This window comes from Protomyctophum bolini (assembly GCF_963924005.1).
Source record: "Protomyctophum bolini genome assembly, chromosome: 11".
Lineage (NCBI taxonomy): Eukaryota > Metazoa > Chordata > Actinopteri > Myctophiformes > Myctophidae > Protomyctophum > Protomyctophum bolini.
The window spans coordinates 8,319,464-8,339,104 of record NC_137872.1 but is presented as its reverse complement, the minus strand read 5'-3'; the positions used below and the strand labels follow the sequence as shown (position 1 = coordinate 8,339,104).

General features: G+C 42.9%; 1 protein-coding gene across 1 annotated transcript in view; it reads right to left on the bottom strand.

Annotated features, from left to right (window-relative positions):
• The window catches only part of grin2aa (glutamate receptor, ionotropic, N-methyl D-aspartate 2A, a), a gene marked incomplete at its 5' end in the record, with an annotated part of 213,140 nt that overhangs the window by 58,812 nt on the left and 134,687 nt on the right, over positions 1–19,641 (bottom strand). Inside the window, 1 exon segment of the mRNA XM_080775827.1 lies at positions 10,465–10,579. Coding sequence (XP_080631953.1) covers positions 10,465–10,579 — 115 coding nt within the window.

The following is a 19,641-nucleotide window of genomic DNA, read 5'->3' as shown; positions in this document are numbered from 1 at the left end:
AACAAACCCACATTTGTTTTACTAGACCTAGCTGTGCCCGTCGGCCACCGGCCTACTTGGGAACAATGCGACTTGGTAACCTACAGTAGTATGCAATACCCGTTGTCATCATAGCACCGCCTGTGGGCTTTTTGTGCCCATACTGTATATGGAGATCTCTGTATCTGTCTGTCTGTCTGCCTGTGTCTGAAGAGTGCAAACTGACTGTGAAAAGTGGACTGGTAAAGTAATCAAATGGCAGGTGTGGGGTTGCCATGGCAATCAATTGGCTGAGGCAGAAATTCTACAGGTGAGGGAACTTAGGCTCATTAGGTTCACTAGCAGAGCCTGACCAGAGCCTTCTGCGGTGTTTATGTTATGGGCAACGGTGAATCGAGGCCGGGCACTGCACTCCCTGAGGGGGTGTGGAACGTGTGTCAAATTTGAAGTCGGCGGGGCGAACGGTTCTCTCGTTACGTGGATTACACGTATCGTGGTGCATTTATAGTAGGATGTGTATCGTTTGCGCGAGTGTCCTTGCATTTGTGTGCTGTTATGCGCAAAGTGTGTTTCCGTGTGCATGTGCATGCATGCAATGAAGGCTTAATACTACAGCTCTGTCTGTCGTTCTGTCTGTCTGTCTGTCTGTCTGTCTGTCTCTCCCTCACAAAGTGCATCTGTATATGTCCAATTGTCCATCTATATTACACTTCTCAATGTTTCCACGTTGTTTTTCTTTTTTCATTTTTCTACCTTAACTCTTATTTTTAGTCCACATTCATATTTTAGAGCTGTTACAGAATACTCGCTTCACCTTCTACTGCATAGCAGAGAGAGAGAGAGGATGTTGAGAGTGGTCCTCAACATTTCTGCTTTAAAATGTTGAAAGTATTTGCGGCCCACCCATCTGACCACTCAACACGACAGACGGTTAATCAATTGATTGTGTTCCAGGTTATTTCAACGTGACTTTTTAGTTAAGCTCCTATTATTACAAATCGTATCTAGTGTTTTTCCTAGTCTGAGATTAGATGGAATGGTGCGGCAAGCCAACCCAAACATACACTTGCACGCAGGCACACACACACACACACACACACACACACACACACACACACACACACACACACACGCACGTGCACTGGTTCTGACCTGAAAACAAATATAAGGTGTGTCTCTCAGATTGGTCACCCCAGGGTCAACTAAATTGACTTTCTGTTGATAACTGCTACGGTGTGCACGCAGGCATGCACGCAGGCACACACGTGCACGAGCTTGTGCGTGCGCGCGCACACACACACACACACACACACACACACACACACACAGAGACTTCTCACCCCAATAACTGGGGGCTCAGGTTTTGATGAAGTGCAGGGTTTGAGGTGTTATCAGAGAGCACAATAGCAATCCCAGTTAAAGGCAGACAGAGCACACAGCAGGGCATTTCATCACTGTCGATAACCACACCTGGGCTTATCTGGATTTGAATTATCGTCCACACTTCTACTTAATGTTCCACAACATCCATCCATCTTCAACCACTTGTCCGTAGTCGGGTCGCGGGGGGGCAACCAGACTTCTCTCTCCAGAGAGACATTAGTACTGGGGGATCCCGAGGCGTTCCCAGACCATTTTGGAGATCCTACTTAACGTTGCACTTTGTAACTTAAAGGACGACTTCAGCGTGCATTTTCAACCTATATTCTCATTGTAATTGGTCCTCACTAATGTTACTTGGTGTGTGTCTCACAGGGCATTCCATTCCCTAACCGCACGCGGATGCCACTGCGCAAAAAGCATGGAATACAGTTGAGTATATTCCAGGAAACACCCGGTAATTTTACCAACAAACTCCGGTAAACTCCCGAAATGTACCATCACCCCTGTATATTACTGTATATTACTGTATATGCCCGCTAAACTTGAGGTTTACGGGCAAATCTAGTGCCCATAAATAATTAGTTAATCCCTCTTTTCATGCAGTGCCAGGTAGTCGGAATGGCGGTGCGTCAGAACGCCTCTCTGTCCCCGTCTCATAGTAGGGCTGTGGACACTTCACAGGTTGAACATAGCTGAAGTCGTCCTTTAACTTTTCTGCTCTACCCCAACTGTTGAATTGTTTTTTTACCACTCAGCCAATAGAACCTGTCTGCTTGCTCAGGGGAGACATTGACATGAGACCTTCAAGGCCAAAGGCTGCAGTGTCAAACCCGACACAGACAGGACCCACACGTCCTCAGTAGCATTCTAGCAGAGACCAAATGAATGAACCTATTCTAATTGTTGAATTGTTTATTGAACAGATCCCCATTAGCGGATGCTACGGGCGACAGCTAGTCTCCCTGGGGTCCATGATGTAAAATGCATAATCTACCATACGGATTGGATAAAATAACATTTTATTCACTAGTAAAAGTTACATTACGGCTCTAACCTTTCCATTCATCAATAATTCAGCGAGATCTGTTCTACTACGTCAAGTCAAACCAAGCTTAACCCATTCTGACCGGGAACCCATTTTGGTGTTTAGCATCATGTTATGCTTTAGCTATTGAAAAATAGCAGATCTACAAGCTCATAGCGCGCCACCGAGTGGCGCGCTACGAGCTTGTAGGTCTGCTATTTTTGAAAAATCGAAGAACGAATTACATTTTTAAAAATCTGATCTCAGGTCAGAATGGGTTAATCAGACTAGTGTGTGTCCAGTGGTAAACCTTGTATGAATCTGATCTCAGGTCAGAATGGGTTAAAAAGAACCCTTGTCGCCATGGCCCGCGGCACCGCAGCACTGCGGGTAATCATAATTACCCTTTGATAGCCCAACCCCGCGGGTAATCGCTTTATATCAAAATCCACCAGCAGAAGCCAAACACATACTGTACCTCTACTGCACCCAGCTTGCTAGGCAGGTTGCTACTGTATATGTCCCTCCAGGCACAAGGCGAAATGCGCGGGCACCCCATTGGAATACACTCATTATGATTTCTTTCATGCCTGTTTTCTCTGAAAAAATGCTTTTTGTCAAATCCGTCCGGCGTTCAGATGAGAATGGGGATTTTTGATCCCATTCTGGCCGACATAATATTATTACCGTTTCTGGCCAAAGATACTGGAGGGCGCAGCTCTCCACTTCACCAACTTATCTTCATATAATTGGTCCTCACTAATGTTCATGATAAAAAAAAAATCTACCCGGTCTGTGTCTCATAGGACGGCTGTGGGCAGTTCAGAAACCCGTCCACCAGTCTTTTTAAAGACTATTTATATTTGTATTATTGTGAGAACGATGGCTTCCATTTTTCTCATTGCAACTTTTCAGGAATAGAAAGGCTGCAGTTTCTATTAGCTCGGATTCCGAGTCACTGGTGGACGGGTTTCTGAACTGCCTGGAAATGTTTGGTATTGTATCATGAAGATTAGTGAGGACTAATGTGATTAGTGAGTATATGATTGAAAAGTGCCACGTTTTGAAGTGGTCCTTTAAACAATCTTGCCTTGTGCACCGGCGCAGTGTGACTAAAATAATGTCCTGAGCAGTACAAAATAAGGAAGATACAATAAGAATAACAAAGACACTCTGTTCTTCTCAGCAGTGGAACATATAGAACCTTCTCACAGAACCCTATGAAGACCTCCAACGTTTCACTGTCTGAACGAGTCACGCGTGAATTGAAATGTGTGTATATTGGATCCTGCAGCCAACTCTCCTTGGGCTTTGGGATGTACGGTAGACACAATGCTCTGCAGGAGATAATGTCGTGAAGCCAAAATCACAGCACTCGCAGACTGTTAAAGGATGATAGTGAGCCAGCAAAACTATGTGTATACAGTATGTGCTCGCACATGTATTTTTTAATGAAAGTCAACTGAATGGCTGGACCTATTAAGGGTAATGTTTTACACAGTTTACTGAGAGGAATGTCCCCGCTCCCCGATCCGACGAGAGTGAAGCCCTGCCCTCCCTAACACGAGTTACACGGGTTAATTGACTGTGGAAGAGCTTCCCTCCCAATAACGAGGTATATACACGAGTTATGTTTTCATTGTTTAAATCGTGTTTTTAACACGTTTTGACTTACAGGGTTTCCATCGAGTGTTTGATGAGTCGCACTGGCATGCAAAGGGTTCTGGGAAATTGAGTCCCAAAGCATTCCAATGGCGGCGGTGGCACGCAGCGGGCGCGTTCCTCCTCCTACTTTTCGACACTACAACAAGTGATTACACCAGTTGAAAGCGGTGCCATTTAGCACCGGTGATGTCGACGCGGCCGTAATAATATATCAACATTCCCGCCCAAATAAAAATATATAGTGAATAGAATATGCAAACCAATCAACACACACATATATCTTTAAAGTGTAAGTGTATAGGGCAAACTATTCCATTCCATGAGTTATTTTTCGCTCCGTTGTGTTGTTTATTTACTTTTTAGCAATTTAAGAAATAAAAAAAAGTCGCTCAGTGACTTCCATTGTAACGGGAAAACAGCTCTTAAAGTCACTCTTTTAGCACATGAACCAACGCAGCAAAAGCTGATTCTGACAGTTTATGACAGTTTAAGTTGCTAATAAACAACACAACGGAGCGAAATAACTCATGGAATGGAATAGTTTGCCCATAATAAGGTACGAAAACAACCCAAACCTCTCAAAAAGTGGGCTTACCCTTTAATTGTATGTGTGTGTGTGTGTGTGTGTGTGTGTGTATATATATATATATATATATATATATATATATATATATATATATATATACATATATATATGACTAAATCAATTAGTCTGATTAACCATTTAACCCTGTACTTTGTTGTACAGTGGTGGCCAACAAACCTAGACAAAAAGGCTGATATTGTGGTACTGTACTGTAGTGTAGTGCTATTTTCACTTGTTTTTTTCCACTGCTGTTTTCACTTCTTATAGTTATCCTAAAAGTCACTGTGATATTGATTTGAAGTCATGTGGCCCATATTGCCCTATCAACATGAGCCAGGATTTGGTGGAATAACCCAGAGGAGATCTCAGGGCTACAGAGACTTAACCCATTTTGGGCGGGATCCCCTATTGGTGTTAGCATTATGTTATGCTTTAGCTATTGAAAAATAGCAGATCTACAAGCTCATAGCGCGCCACCGAGTGGCACGCTATGAGCTTGTAGCTCTGCTATTTTTGAAAAATCGAAGAACGACTGACATGGAAACATAGCTTTTTCAGAAAACTGTCAGGATGTATAGAAGACATTTTTAGAATCTGATCTCAGGTCAGAATGGGTTAATGAAGGAGACAAAAGGAAAGGAGGCATGGACCACAAACGTGTGAATGAGTGATGGGAACTAGTGTGACCGCAAGGGAACGTATAAGGAGACAGGAGACAAATAAAGAGAGAGAGAGAAATGGAGGTAAAGTCTCTCTGTCTGAGAGAGAGAGAGACATGGAGGTAAAGTCTCTCTGTCTGAGAGAGAGAGAGAGAGAGAGAGAGAGATGGAGGTAAAGTCTCTCTGTCTGAGAGAGAGAGAGAGAGAGAGAGAGAGAGATGGAGGTAAAGTCTCTCTGTCTGAGAGAGAGAGAGAGAGAGAGAGAGAGATGGAGGTAAAGTCTCTCTGTCTGAGAGAGAGAGAGAGAGAGAGATGGAGGTAAAGTCTCTCTGTCTGAGAGAGAGAGAGAGAGATGGAGGTAAAGTCTCTCTGTCTGAGAGAGAGAGAGAGAGAGATGGAGGTAAAGTCTCTCTGTCTGAGAGAGAGAGAGAGAGAGATGGAGGTAAAGTCTCTCTGTCTGAGAGAGAGAGAGAGATGGAGGTAAAGTCTCTCTGTCTGAGAGAGAGAGAGAGATGGAGGTAAAGTCTCTCTGTCTGAGAGAGAGAGAGAAAGAAATGGAGGTAAAGTCTCTCTGTCTGAGAGAGAGAGAGAGAGATGGAGGTAAAGTCTCTCTGTCTGAGAGAGAGAGAGAGATGGAGGTAAAGTCTCTCTGTCTGAGAGAGAGAGAGAGAGATGGAGGTAAAGTCTCTCTGTCTGAGAGAGAGAGAGAGAGAGAGAGATGGAGGTAAAGTCTCTCTGTCTGAGAGAGAGAGAGAGAAATGGAGGTAAAGTCTCTCTGTCTGAGAGAGAGAGAGAGAGAGATGGAGGTAAAGTCTCTCTGTCTGAGAGAGAGAGAGAGAGAGAGAGAGAGGGAGACGGAGAGCGAGACAGACGCAGGGAGTGTGAGCATGCAGCGGATGAATAGAAGGTGATGCGATCTCTCTCTCTCTCTCTCTCTCCATGAGGTATTGGGGTAATTTAACCCATTTTCGCCTGACGTCAAAACTTAAAGAATGTCTTCTAAATGCTGACAGTTTTGTGAAATACCTCATGTTTCTATATCAGTGGTGCTTCATATTTCATGTCAAGGACCCCAAAAATGCCACCGACCCCCATCTGAAAATATGTTATTCCAGGAACCCCTCAGAAGCAAATATTTGAGTTAAAATGTTTTTCAAAAATAGCAGACCTACAACTTGTAGATCTGCTATTTTTCAATAGCTAAAGCTTAAGCCATTCTGGGCGGGAACCCCAAAAGGGGTTCCCGCCCAGAATGGCTTAAGCTGGTATGAGGGTTAGGTATGAAGACGTATGGTTGCCATTTAAACTCCATTACATTGACAGCAGCCGTAGAGGCCATTTACCATACGATACGCATTAGTTTATATAGGTCCTCATTCACCTCGGGCGGTGGAGGAAACAAGCTCACTGTTTGGCAAAATAAGCCTTTTTATTGACTTTCGTGTATATATATATATAAATGTGTTTTCATGGTGTGCTTATATGCTATTGCACGCTAATGTCTCATTATGTTATATCAACAAGTTTACACTGCGTGAAAAGAGGAGTTAACGGGCAATTATGGGCACTGTATTTTGCCCGTAAACCTCAAGTTTAGCAGCACATACAGTTAATATACGGTAATATACAGGTGTGATGGTACAATTCGGGAGTTTACCCGGAGTTTGTTGGAAAGTTTAACCTGAGTTTCCTGTAATATACACATCGGTATTACATGCTTTTTGCGCAGTGTTAGGAGGCCTAAAAGCTGAGTTGCATCATCGTAGTTAAGGTCGGATTGGTATATCGGGACAGAAGTCGTGAACATTGTTCCTAACAATGAGAGGGAACGCTATCCCATTATAAGACGCAGCCTGAACCCTCCCGGTGAAATGCCATGTTTCAAAGGTATTAAAGGATAAGAAGCCGTCTACAGCACCTGCAATGGATTATGATATGAGACAGCTGCAGCCCCGTTAGGAGAATAAAGAACATTCTGCACACAACAGGCTCAAGCAGGGTAAGAGAAAAAGCACCACCATGGTCATAAGTGAAAAGATGCTCTGTTTACGGATTAGACCAAAGTCACATTGGAACGCTTTGCTATAAGCGGTGTGTGTGTGTGTGTGTGTGTGTGTGTGTGTGTGTGTGTGTGTGTGTGTGTGTGTGTGTGTGTGTGCGTGCGTGTGCAGAGCTGTAAATCTACTGAGATGTAATTACTGTTTGTTTAGGATCAATAAAGGATCAACTAATAATTAACAAATTAATTAATTTAATCAGGACAAAATGTTTATGGTTAATGCTAAACGGCAACAGAACATACTGTGTGCATAATGCATTCTTGTTGTGGGGACGTAAAATGGACACCCCTAAACTGCATCGAAGATCCCAAATATTGTAACCATTTAAACTACCCATTGTATAATCGATAGTCAGTATTGACTGTTTCTCACCAAAAACATTACAATAAAACACATGATCCTTAACAAAGAGTCAGATTTCCCAATGAGTTGGCTCATATAGTCCTTAAGTTAGTTTACTGTAAATTCCATGAACCAAGAAATGGTGATTAGTATAAACGTTTATGATAGTAATGTTAGCTACAGGGCTAATGGATGAAATTCATCTGGGTTGCTAAAAGTAAGTAAGTAAGTAAGTAAGTATAAGGCAAAACATTCTAAATGTCATCATTCATAAAGTAGCATGTGACATATGGAATTAGGGGGTTGATTATCATGATTCTGAATCCAGTCCAAGCATTAGCTTTGCATAAAAAACAATTAATTTGTAATATGCATTGGAAAGCAGTTTTAAAGTTAACATCTCAGGTTAGGTCAGGCGACACACAGCTTTTATCTCGCCCTAAAACCAAGTGAACTGCAGTCCAAATGAGTCAGCCTGACAAACTGACCTTCAATGTTGGACGATGGCACAATCTGAACAGTCTGAGGTTGTGTTATTTGTTCCCCCCTGATTCCATCTTGGCCAACTGTCCACCCTTAAGACCATAATATGGAGTCAAAGTTTGTTGACATATGTCAACAAACGGTGCTCTTTCACTCGACATTTTAAAGTTCAACAAGCAGGTAAACACAATCATAAACAAACAGCTTTTTTCCACCTACACTATACACTCCAATGCCAACATCAAGACATTTCTCCCTGTCCAAGACCTTGAGATATATTCCACGGCCTTATATCATCCCATTTGGATTACCGCAATTCCCTGTACGCTGGAATTATCCAGTAGTCCATATCGACCGTAACTGGTCCTGAGGGACAATCCCCCCCTATCTTTCTGCTGGCTGCCAGTCCAGTTTTGAATCCATTTTGAAGACTCTCCTGTTCGTTTGGCTCCATCTTACATCGCTGACCCTTGTAACCTCCCCTAATACTGCCAGGTCCTCACGGGGTTTTACTGGCTTGGTGCACCAGCTGTCCCCAAAATTAAACTCATGCTCAGGGCCGTTTGCTGTCGCAGCAACTCAACTATCCCCCTCTCAAGACTCCAAGGAGAACGGCTCCCTCGGCTTTTAAGTGCATTTTCTTGTATTCTTTTTGACAAGCATTTGAATCCCCCAGATATGGTTTCATTTGGTTGAATTTGAATTTTATTATTTTCATAATGGCTTCTATTAAAATGTTCTACGAATAATTTTGATTCGACAGTATATAGGCCTATTATAGGTCTACTGCCTTTTACCATATAGAAACGGTTTACTGTGTACACTGTACTGCATTTATACCACTAATATATTTACATATAATTATACCCGCCTTTATCATACAACAACAGCTGTGGCTGCAGCTTCAGGTCAGGTGGATCACCACCCACCTTTGGCAAACCAGGCATACTAAATGAAATGGGGGGCGTGTCATTGTCCACATAAAAACGACATTTTAACAAATACTGTACACTTAAATGAAAGAAAAATCTTCCTCCTTATATAATAATATCTGATGAGCATGTTTTAGGGTGGGGAAAAAAACGGCACTCCATCTTTAAGAATCAGATGGCCTGCATTGAGTGTACTGTACTGTCTCTGTACTGTACTGTCCCTGAATGGTATCATCTGTAGCTCATTTATCTAGATACATATCAGGATCTTCTTATACATAAAGAGAGATGCACACCCCTAAGACCAGCATGTGGGTCAACACACAGAGATGCACACCCCTAAGACCAGCATGTGGGTCAACACACAGAGATGCACACCCCTAAGACCAGTATATGGGTCAACACATAGAGATGCACACCCCTAAGACCATCATGTGGGTCAACACACAGAGATGCAACACCCCTAAGACCAGCATGTGGGTCAACACAGAGATGCACACCCCTAAGACCAGTATATGGGTCAACACACAGAGATGCACACCCCTAAGACCAGCATATGGGTCAACACACAGAGATGCACACCCCTAAGACCATCATGTGGGTCAACACACAGAGATGCACACCCCTAAGACCATCATGTGGGTCAACACATAGAGATGCACACCCCTAAGACCATCATGTGGGTCAACACACAGAGATGCACACCCCTAAGACCATCATATGGGTCAACACACAGAGATGCACACCCCTAAGACCAGTATATGGGTCAACACACAGAGATGCACACCCCTAAGACCAGTATATGGGTCAACACACAGAGATGCACACCCCTAAGACCAGTATATGGGTCAACACACAGAGATGCAACACCCCTAAGACCAGCATGTGGGTCAACACACAGAGATGCACACCCCTAAGACCATCATATGGGTCAACACACAGAGATGCACACCCCTAAGACCAGCATATGGGTCAACACAGAGATGCACACCCCTAAGACCAGTATATGGGTCAACACACAGAGATGCACACCCCTAAGACCAGCATATGGGTCAACACACAGAGATGCACACCCCTAAGACCAGCATGTGGGTCAACACATAGAGATGCACACCCCTAAGACCAGTATATGGGTCAACACATCTAGACATCAGTGGAATGCAATACATTATGAAACTATAAGCCTGTATGATTTAAACTGTGTTGCATGATAGTGACGTACTTAAGCTCACAATGTGTCAAACTGTGAGAATAATGACATATATATTTGAAAATGCTGCAAGTTCAAGTTGCACATGAATTTACGACATAAACACACACAAGCACGCACGCACACGCACACACTTCTTACCCTTTCCCACTCTCTCTCCTTGTTGAAGACGATGACCACCAGCCGTGGGTTCTCCTGATAGCCGTCTTCTGTGAAGGACAGATCTCTACCATCCCACGTCACGTTCATCATGTACCTGAGAGAGAGAGAGAGAGAGAGAGAGAGAGAATCTTAAAAACAGTACAAACAATACATTATCAAAGACCCATTTCTTTTTCCCATTTTCTTACAATAGTACCAAACTAAAAACCATCTGCTCCTCAAAAACAGAACAGAGAGCATCATTGTAACACCACTGAGAAATGAACTCATCAACATTATTCATGAGCGAGTAAAACCTAAAATCCACTCGAATTCTGGCTTTCACCATTCACCAATGCTTTAAACAAATTTTATAATTTGCTTTGGGAAGAACATGAAAAACGGGAGAGTGCATGGGTGAGGAATGGAGTGGAGAGATACGGGAGGAAGGGAGAGAGAGAGAGAACGAGAGGGAAGAAGAGTGATCAGACCGGAGCAGATAGAATGGAAGGAAGATAGAGAGAGAGAGGTAGAGAGAGAGAGAGAGAGAGAGAGAGAGAGAGAGAGAGAGAGAGAGAGAGAGAGAGAAGAGAGAGAAAGGAGGGCAGAGATTTAATTACATTAGCATGACAAAAAAGCCATGTCTCCCAATGGTACTGTCACTTCACAGTAAAACTCTGATCCATTTTTGTGTGTGCTCTCAGAGTTAATAACTGGGCACAGTTACAGCGCAACGCTGTTAATTATTATGGCTGTGTTCTCACAAGTTTGGAAGGGTCAGATCGCCTGTCATATCTCACTCACATGAATAACATGCTCTCGCATGCACGTGGACAGACGTGCGTGCGTGCGTGCGTGCGAGGGAAATAAATCATCTCGAAAGTGCAGCAGAATGGCGAGGAACTAGCCTCTTGAACTCCGTCAATGTCACAGAGGATAGCAGTACTTAAGGGCAACCGATGTGACATTTTGATTTAAGGTTTGAGTCTAATGATGGAGGGATAGGGGGGTGCGTGCGTAAAATAGAGAGATCAAATGTGTTCAGGTATTAAAGGCAAATGGATAGTATTGGTGACAGATTGCACTAGGGCAGTGATCCTTCTATTGCTTTCTTACGTTTACTTTATTTTCCTGTCGGGGCTTTTCTTCTTTCTTTCTTACGTGATTGAGGGTGTGAGGACAGGGCGAGTGGTTTGTTTCCTTTGATAAGTGTTTGACACTATAACAGGGATTAATCCATTAGGATCTGAGACCAGATTCTACAAAGTGTCTTCTAAATCATGACTCTGAGTATTTCCAATTTCCAGTACTCCTCGACATCTCAGAGATTTTCTCTATATCAGTAGTTCTCATGTTTCTATATCAGTAGTTCTCATGTTTCTATATCAGTAGTTAATCGTGTTTCTATATCAGTAGTTCTCATGTTTCTATATCAGTAGTTCTCATGTTTCTACATCAGTAGTTCTCATGTTTCTACATCAGTAGTTCTCATGTTTCTACATCAGTAGTTCTCGTGTTTCTATATCAGTAGTTCTCGTGTTTCTATATCAGTAGTTCTCGTGTTTCTATATCAGTAGTTCTCATGTTTCTATATCAGTAGTTCTCATGTTTCTATATCAGTAGTTCTCGTGTTTCTATATCAGTAGTTCTCATGTTTCTATATCAGTAGTTCTCATGTTTCTATATCAGTAGTTCTCGTGTTTCTATATCAGTAGTTCTCATGTTTCTATATCAGTAGTTCTCATGTTTCTATATCAGTAGTTCTCATGTTTCTATATCAGTAGTTCTCGTGTTTCTATATCAGTAGTTCTCATGTTTCTATATCAGTAGTTCTCGTGTTTCTATATCAGTAGTTTCTCATGTTTCTATATCAGTAGTTCTCATGTTTCTATATCAGTAGTTCTCATGTTTCTAATAGTTCTCGTGTTTCTATATCAGTAGTTCTCATGTTTCTATATCAGTAGTTCTCATGTTTCTATATCAGTAGTTCTCGTGTTTCTATATCAGTAGTTCTCATGTTTCTATATCAGTAGTTCTCGTGTTTCTATATCAGTAGTTCTCGTGTTTCTATATCAGTAGTTCTCGTGTTTCTATATCAGTAGTTCTCATGTTTCTATATCAGTAGTTCTCGTGTTTCTATATCAGTAGTTCTCGTGTTTCTATATCAGTAGTTCTCATGTTTCTATATCAGTAGTTCTCATGTTTCTATATCAGTAGTTCTCATGTTTCTATATCAGTAGTTCTCATGTTTCTATATCAGTAGTTCTCATGTTTCTATATCAGTAGTTCTCGTGTTTCTATATCAGTAGTTCTCGTGTTTCTATATCAGTAGTTCTCATGTTTCTATATCAGTAGTTCTCATGTTTCTATATCAGTAGTTCTCATGTTTCTATATCAGTAGTTCTCATGTTTCTATATCAGTAGTTATCGTGTTTCTATATCAGTAGTTCTCGTGTTTCTATATCAGTAGTTCTCGTGTTTCTATATCAGTAGTTCTCAGACTATTTCAAGTCAAGAACCCCCAGAATTATCTGTATTTGGCCGCCGGACGCCCCAAATGAACGTATGTTGTTCCAGAGCATTCTCCAGGCGGTTTTGACCTAAAGGACGTCTTAATTTCTGACTTGAGGAAGCATCTCGCTTGGAATATAAACGCTTCTAGAGAGACTTTAGATGTGATAACGTAAGGTATAAAGAACGGAAGATTATATGCCTCCACGGTTTTGGTGGGGAACGGAACTTAAGGGAGTAAAATCTGCCATATCTGGTGGCACTCTAGCGCCATTATTTTGAAGAATTCCCAGGGAAAAGGTGTGTTCATTTACACCACTGCTGGAAGAGAGAGAGAAAATGGTAAACATAGATTACTGTATGAACACGCTCACCCATGCATGCATGCATGCACGCATGCGCACACACACATGTACATTGCTGGCACGCACACGTTCACACACGCTAGCTCGCACTAACGCACGGGTGAGTGTGTGAGTGAGTGACCCACATTACAAGTCACATTAGTAAAGATTGAAGGCGTTGGGAGGATATTATTAGGACCACATGGACCTCTGCATTAATCATCCCTGTCCTTCTCCACTCTACACCCCCCCCACACACACACACACACTTTACACCCCCGCCCCACACACACATGCACTCGCACACACACACACGCATGCATGCGCACATGCACACGCATGCACGCACGCACGCACCTGCAAATCTACTGTACGCTCCGATTCACGATCAACACAAAACTCAATACTGTGATGAAATCACTGAGCGATAAGTTGATCGAGTGGACTTTGTGATTAAAATAATCTGATTGGCCCACTACTGACCAGATGAGAAGTTTAAAGCCATCTGATTGGCCCACTACTGACCAGATGAGAAGTTTAAAGCCATCTGATTGGATGATTGATTGCCTCTCCAGGTGTCAACAACCTAGGATATGATCGATACCCCCTCAAGACAGTCGCACGCGCACACACAGCCGCACGCACACGCACACACACACACACACACACACACACACACACACACACACACACACACACACACACACACACACACACACACACACACACACACACACACACACACACAATGCAGCAGCACTGAACCCAATTATGGGAGACTATATCAGAGGGAGAAGCATTGTGATCAATACAAAAGCCCAGGCTGATCTTTCAGACGGCAGGGCATTCTGCAGTGAGAAAGCACTTACGTGGAAAGATGTGCACGCGCGCGCACACATGCACACAGGCACACACACGCACACACACACACACATAGGCACACACACACAGGCACACACGCACACACCAAGTTTGTACAAAGAACTACTGTAAAAGCAAACCCAAGCGTTTAGGTTTTAAACGTGTCACAGTGTTTAGATTATAAACAGAAGAGCATGTTTAAATGCCATGATTGCACTGAGTAATCTGGTACTCCTTAAACCAGGCTAGTCGCTTTGGTGAATTTCTGATCAGTATTATTATACTGTATGTAACACCACCACCGGGCCAGGACAGAAGAGGTGTTAAAGGTGTGTTCAGACTTGGATGGTTAGAGCGGCGCGGTTACACACAAAGTCAATGCAAAGACGAGAATTGCACGAACGGGCGCGGCGTGACCTGGCGCAGTACAATCGGGACGAACCGAGTCGAATATATATATATATATATAGTATATATATATATAAGGTCTATAATTCCTCATGGGGGCCGAGGCCCTGTGGCCCCCACGGACTCTACGTCACTGAATGGAGACACTATCTTTCTCTTTCCTATGTCTCTCTCTCTCTCTCTGGTAAATGAACAGAGAGTTAATGTATTGACCAGCAGAGGATCTCTCTCTGGTAAATGAACAGAGAGTTAATGTATTGACCAGCAGAGGATCTCTCTCTGGTAAATGAACAGAGGAGTTAATGTATTGACCAGCAGAGGATCTCTCTCTGGTAAATGAACAGAGAGTTAATGTATTGACCAGCAGAGGATCTTGCCCAAGCGGTCAGTGCTTTAGAATCTAAGGTGAGAGCATAATGTGAAGAATGCTGGTCTGGAACAGAGCAGCTTAACACAGCCAGTCCCTCAGAGCTTAATTTTACCTCTCAGTTCAATCAACCACAAACCTCTTAAACCCCAGGGGGGTCCAGGAGGGAAAATCTGAAATATCTGAGTTGGAACCTAAGACCTTGACCAGCCCCATTTACCCGCTGAGAGCTGTTCATGAGGTGGACAGCCTCTGCCCCCGCCGGTGGGGGATTGGGGCTCAAGAGGCTTAGCCTCCCTATTTATGTCAAATCTTTACATTTACATTTAAAACAAGTGATTTAGAAGCTCTGCTATACTTTAATTTGTTGTACGACAAAGTATATAGGGCTAAGTTAGCGGTAACTCAGAGAGGTTTAACTCAGGAAAGCTTGTAATATTAGATAAGGTTCATTTTCACTCTAGTCGGTAAATACAGGTTAAAATATTCTCTTTTAGATGTCTACTTGAATGAGGACCATGGAGGCAGTGGTTCTCAAAAACGTATTTATTTCAAGGAGTCAAGGACCCCCACATTGATGTGTAGGCTATTTTGGCTGCGGACCCTTTTTGTGCCAGGTATCCCCATACATTTTTAATCTGAATTATTCAAAAATCTCCAAAGTATAAAATAATGGTTTAGTGGTTCAAATGTTTGTTTGTGATTGTGAGGTATTATTGGACTTCACTTGAGTATTTCCAAATTCCAATACTTTTACTTTGCAGATTTACATTTTCATTACAAAACATACCACTTCAGCCCGGCCATTTGAAAATAGCCGATCTACTATTTTCAAAAGATTTGTATAGAGTACTTTTACTTTTGGTACTTCAAGTACATGTTGATGCCAATACTTTTAAAGTAAGTACATTTTGAATTCCGGACTTGTATTTCTACATTGCAGTATTGATACTTCTACATTCGAGTATTTTTTTCCCACCACTGGCTGCAGTTATCTGCAACACTGAGAGCTGCCGTATGGTAATGATTTGGTAATGAGGCTGAATGAACAATGGAGATCGCGGTGTGTGCGTGTGAGTATGTGTCTGTCTGCGTGCGCGGGCATGCGCGCGCGCACACTGCACAGCACACTTTAGAATCTCAGTTGGAAGGAAAATGCAAAGGCAGCAACTCTAAACCACTTCAGAACATTTACGTTAAGTGGTACCTGCTCCATGGAGGCCAAAGACGATCAATTTGATCCTGGACCCGAGCCCTCTGCTTAGAGCACACAATGACCGCTTTCCTCCTTTATTAGCAATCCCCAAAACTATTGCTTTGTTTTATTCTTAATGCTTTTGCCCTTTTTCTCCCCCAATTTAGTCATAAATAATGCCAATTAAGTCCTCCCCACACACATCCCTCTGTGTTGTAACCAGTGGCTGAAAGTACAACTACAGTAAGTACATTTACTTAAGTATTGTACTTAGGCCTGACGTCGAAAAAAAAAAAAAACGTTCACTCTGAAAGAATATTATATTCAAAGATTTGTGCCACATTCTTACGATTATTCAGAAACACTCCCTGCTGACCACTGCAGCCCGCGGGAGCAGTGGGTCCATGTGTTTGGTGCGGCGGAGCATTGGTCCGAACGACAACCTACCTCAAACCCACCCTAACCCTAACCTCCCCCGGGGAAGCACACCAAAACCTAACCCCCAACCCTAACCCTCACCCTAACCCTAGAGTCTAACCTCAATGCCACTGAGCTGGGGTTGAAGAGCATACTACACTTATAATGTGAATGTATAAAGGTGCATTGTACCACAGTCCAGAAATCTAATTGATTAAAAGTGCAGGTCTTAAAAACGTAATGAATCAAACATACCGAATGGAAGAATATGCAGGAATGTGAATAGCCTCCAGTATTTACAAGACCAGTTAATATAATACTGTAGCCGTGACCATGACGGGTGCATTGTTGCTATATTTTAATTGAGCACTAAAGCACTTTTTTTAGGTCGACAATGATGTTAATGAAAGCATTTCATTGGATATTGCAGTCAGGTATTCGTTGCCAGTATATTCGTTGCCCTCTAGCAAACATTTCCAGCACGAAATAGAAATCCTGTCCTCTATTAGCTGGAAATGATAGAAACGTTGTGTGATGCACACTAATGTTTTCCCAAAGTGGGTCACGACTCGAGTAAAAAAATAAAAATGTCTTTCTTCTTCTTATACATTTTAAAACAATGAATGAAAAAAAGAATAAAGAAGTAGTGAAAATAGCCGCTCTACAAGCTCGGAACGTGGCAGCTAAAACATAACATAGAACATTCCTCTCCATCGGTCGAGGCTCAGTCAACTCTCAGTCAACACAATGACCAGTCGAACTGGTAAACAAAGGCTCTTCTGTTGTACAATTTACAATTTAGGCATTTAGCAGATGCTGCTGTGTGACATGTCACACGCATGCTGTGTGACATGTCACACGCATGCTGTGTGACATGTCACATGCATGCTGTGTGACATGTCAAGGGCTCTGTCAAGGGCTCTGTGAACCCAGCTCATCCCTGGTGTCCTCATAGACAAGACACACCATGTGAGTGGCGTAGTAGACATGGTCCATGTCTTCCTCATTTTCTGAAGGCCAGTTCAAGGTGCTAAGTTGCAGTTGTGGACAGTAACTAAGCGCATTTACCTGTAAGTACTGTACTTAAGTACAATTTTGAGGTATTTGTACGTTACTTTTCAATTTCCAATTTCCAATATTTGTATATTTTTCTACTCCACTACATCTCGGATCCAAATATTGTACTTTTACTCATTTATTTGAAAACTTTAGTTATCTAGTTACTACTGTAGTTACTTATTAGATTTTGATTATTATTACAAAACATACATTAACCACTTCAGCCCTATATACATTTCAGCCATTTGAAAATAGCCCATCTACAAGCTCACAATGCGTCGCCATGCGACGCATTGCGAGCTTGTGGATGTGCAATTTTCAAAGGATCTTTAACCCATTCTGAACGGGAACCCCTTTTGGTGTTAGCATTATGTTATGCTTTAGCTATTGAAAAATAGCAGATCTACAAGCTCATAGCGCGCCACCGAGTGGCGCGCTACGAGCTTGTAGGTCTGCTATTTTTGAAAAATCGAAGAACGACTGACATTTTTAGAATCTGATCTCAGGTCAGAATGGGTTCATCAGACCAGTGTGTGTCCAGTGGAAACCTCGTATGAATCTGATCTCAGATCAGAATGGGTTAAATTCTGCATATTGAGTTCTTTATACTTTTGGTCATTTATGTACGGTGCGTGCGTGCGTGCATGCGTGGGTGCGTGCGTGCGTGCGTGCGTGCGTGCGTGCGTGCGTGGACAGGATGCTGACAGGGCAGCAGCCTGAACGAGGTTGGGCCGCCGCCCATGGAACAGGTGGAGCTGATAGGGGGTTGCCATGGATACGGACACCGACGGGTGTGTTTGTCTGGAGAGGATGACCCCGAACAACGCACGCACGCACACACACACACACACACACACACACACACACAGACACACACACGCACACACACACGCACAGTCGCACACGAATTACATTTCTCCACCTGAACAGTTTTCTGCGTAGCGTTTGCTACATCCCCTGTAGTGAATGTAAAGTGATCCAATTTCTCTCAGTAATCTGTCTATTCATTAAGGAGGAGGGGTGGATGCAAGACAAGGTGGATGAGAGAGAGAGAGAGAGAGAGAGAGAGAGAGAGAGGCAGAGAGAGAACAGAGACGATATAATTTCTGTCAGGCAGAAAGCCTCTCGTCTCCATATTGTTTTTGCGTTCTCCCCATAGATGAACGCCATATATTTGATCACAGGCTACTACAGCATCACACTGTCACACGAGCAGCAAAACTAAGACGCTACAAGCTCCAAACGTTTGGAGCTTGTAGCGTCTGCGACTTTTGAATTTGAATCCTGAAAAGTTACAGTTGTGGACATATGAGGTTTCTACCCGGCTGTATATATTATATGTGTTTGGCTGAGAAAACAATGCAGGAGAGAGAGAGAGCAAAGACAGGAGAGACGGAGAGATGAGCTGACAATAGCGAGACAGACAGCAGATAGAGACAGACGGACAGCCTGATCACATCAAGGAGGAGAGTGAGAAACAGAATGAGATGAACTGAGAGAGAGAGAGAGAGAGAGAGAGAGAGAGTATGGCTACATGGAGAGAGAAGAACTCTGAGGATAAAAATATCTAAAAGGTGTCTTTTTTGTTCTTCTTTTTTCCGTTCGAAAATGGGATGGTGGGCCACTGCACCAGACTCAGGCAGCAGCCATATGTATACTGCAGCAAAGATAGTGCACGCACGCACGCCAAAGCATTACAGCAGCAAGTGCCGTGGTGTGAAAACAAAAAAAAATTGGGTTGTGTTTTTTTGTCTGCAGTACAACAGAATCTCATTGGGAGAAAGCCGAAAAGAAAAGAGAAAAACAAAAAAAAGCTTCCACAAGACAAATGAGTGGATATCCAATCCTTCCAGATAGCAGTGCGTGCATGTCTGTGGTTTATTGTTTTATAGTGCTACGGAGGCAGGGAGGATATGATGGAATACGGTGATGAGGCTTTGGCACGCTGGCTGCCTTTTTATGTCTGATGGATCGCAGAATGAGTGGCGTTTCCCTGCTGTTTCTGGAACACGCAC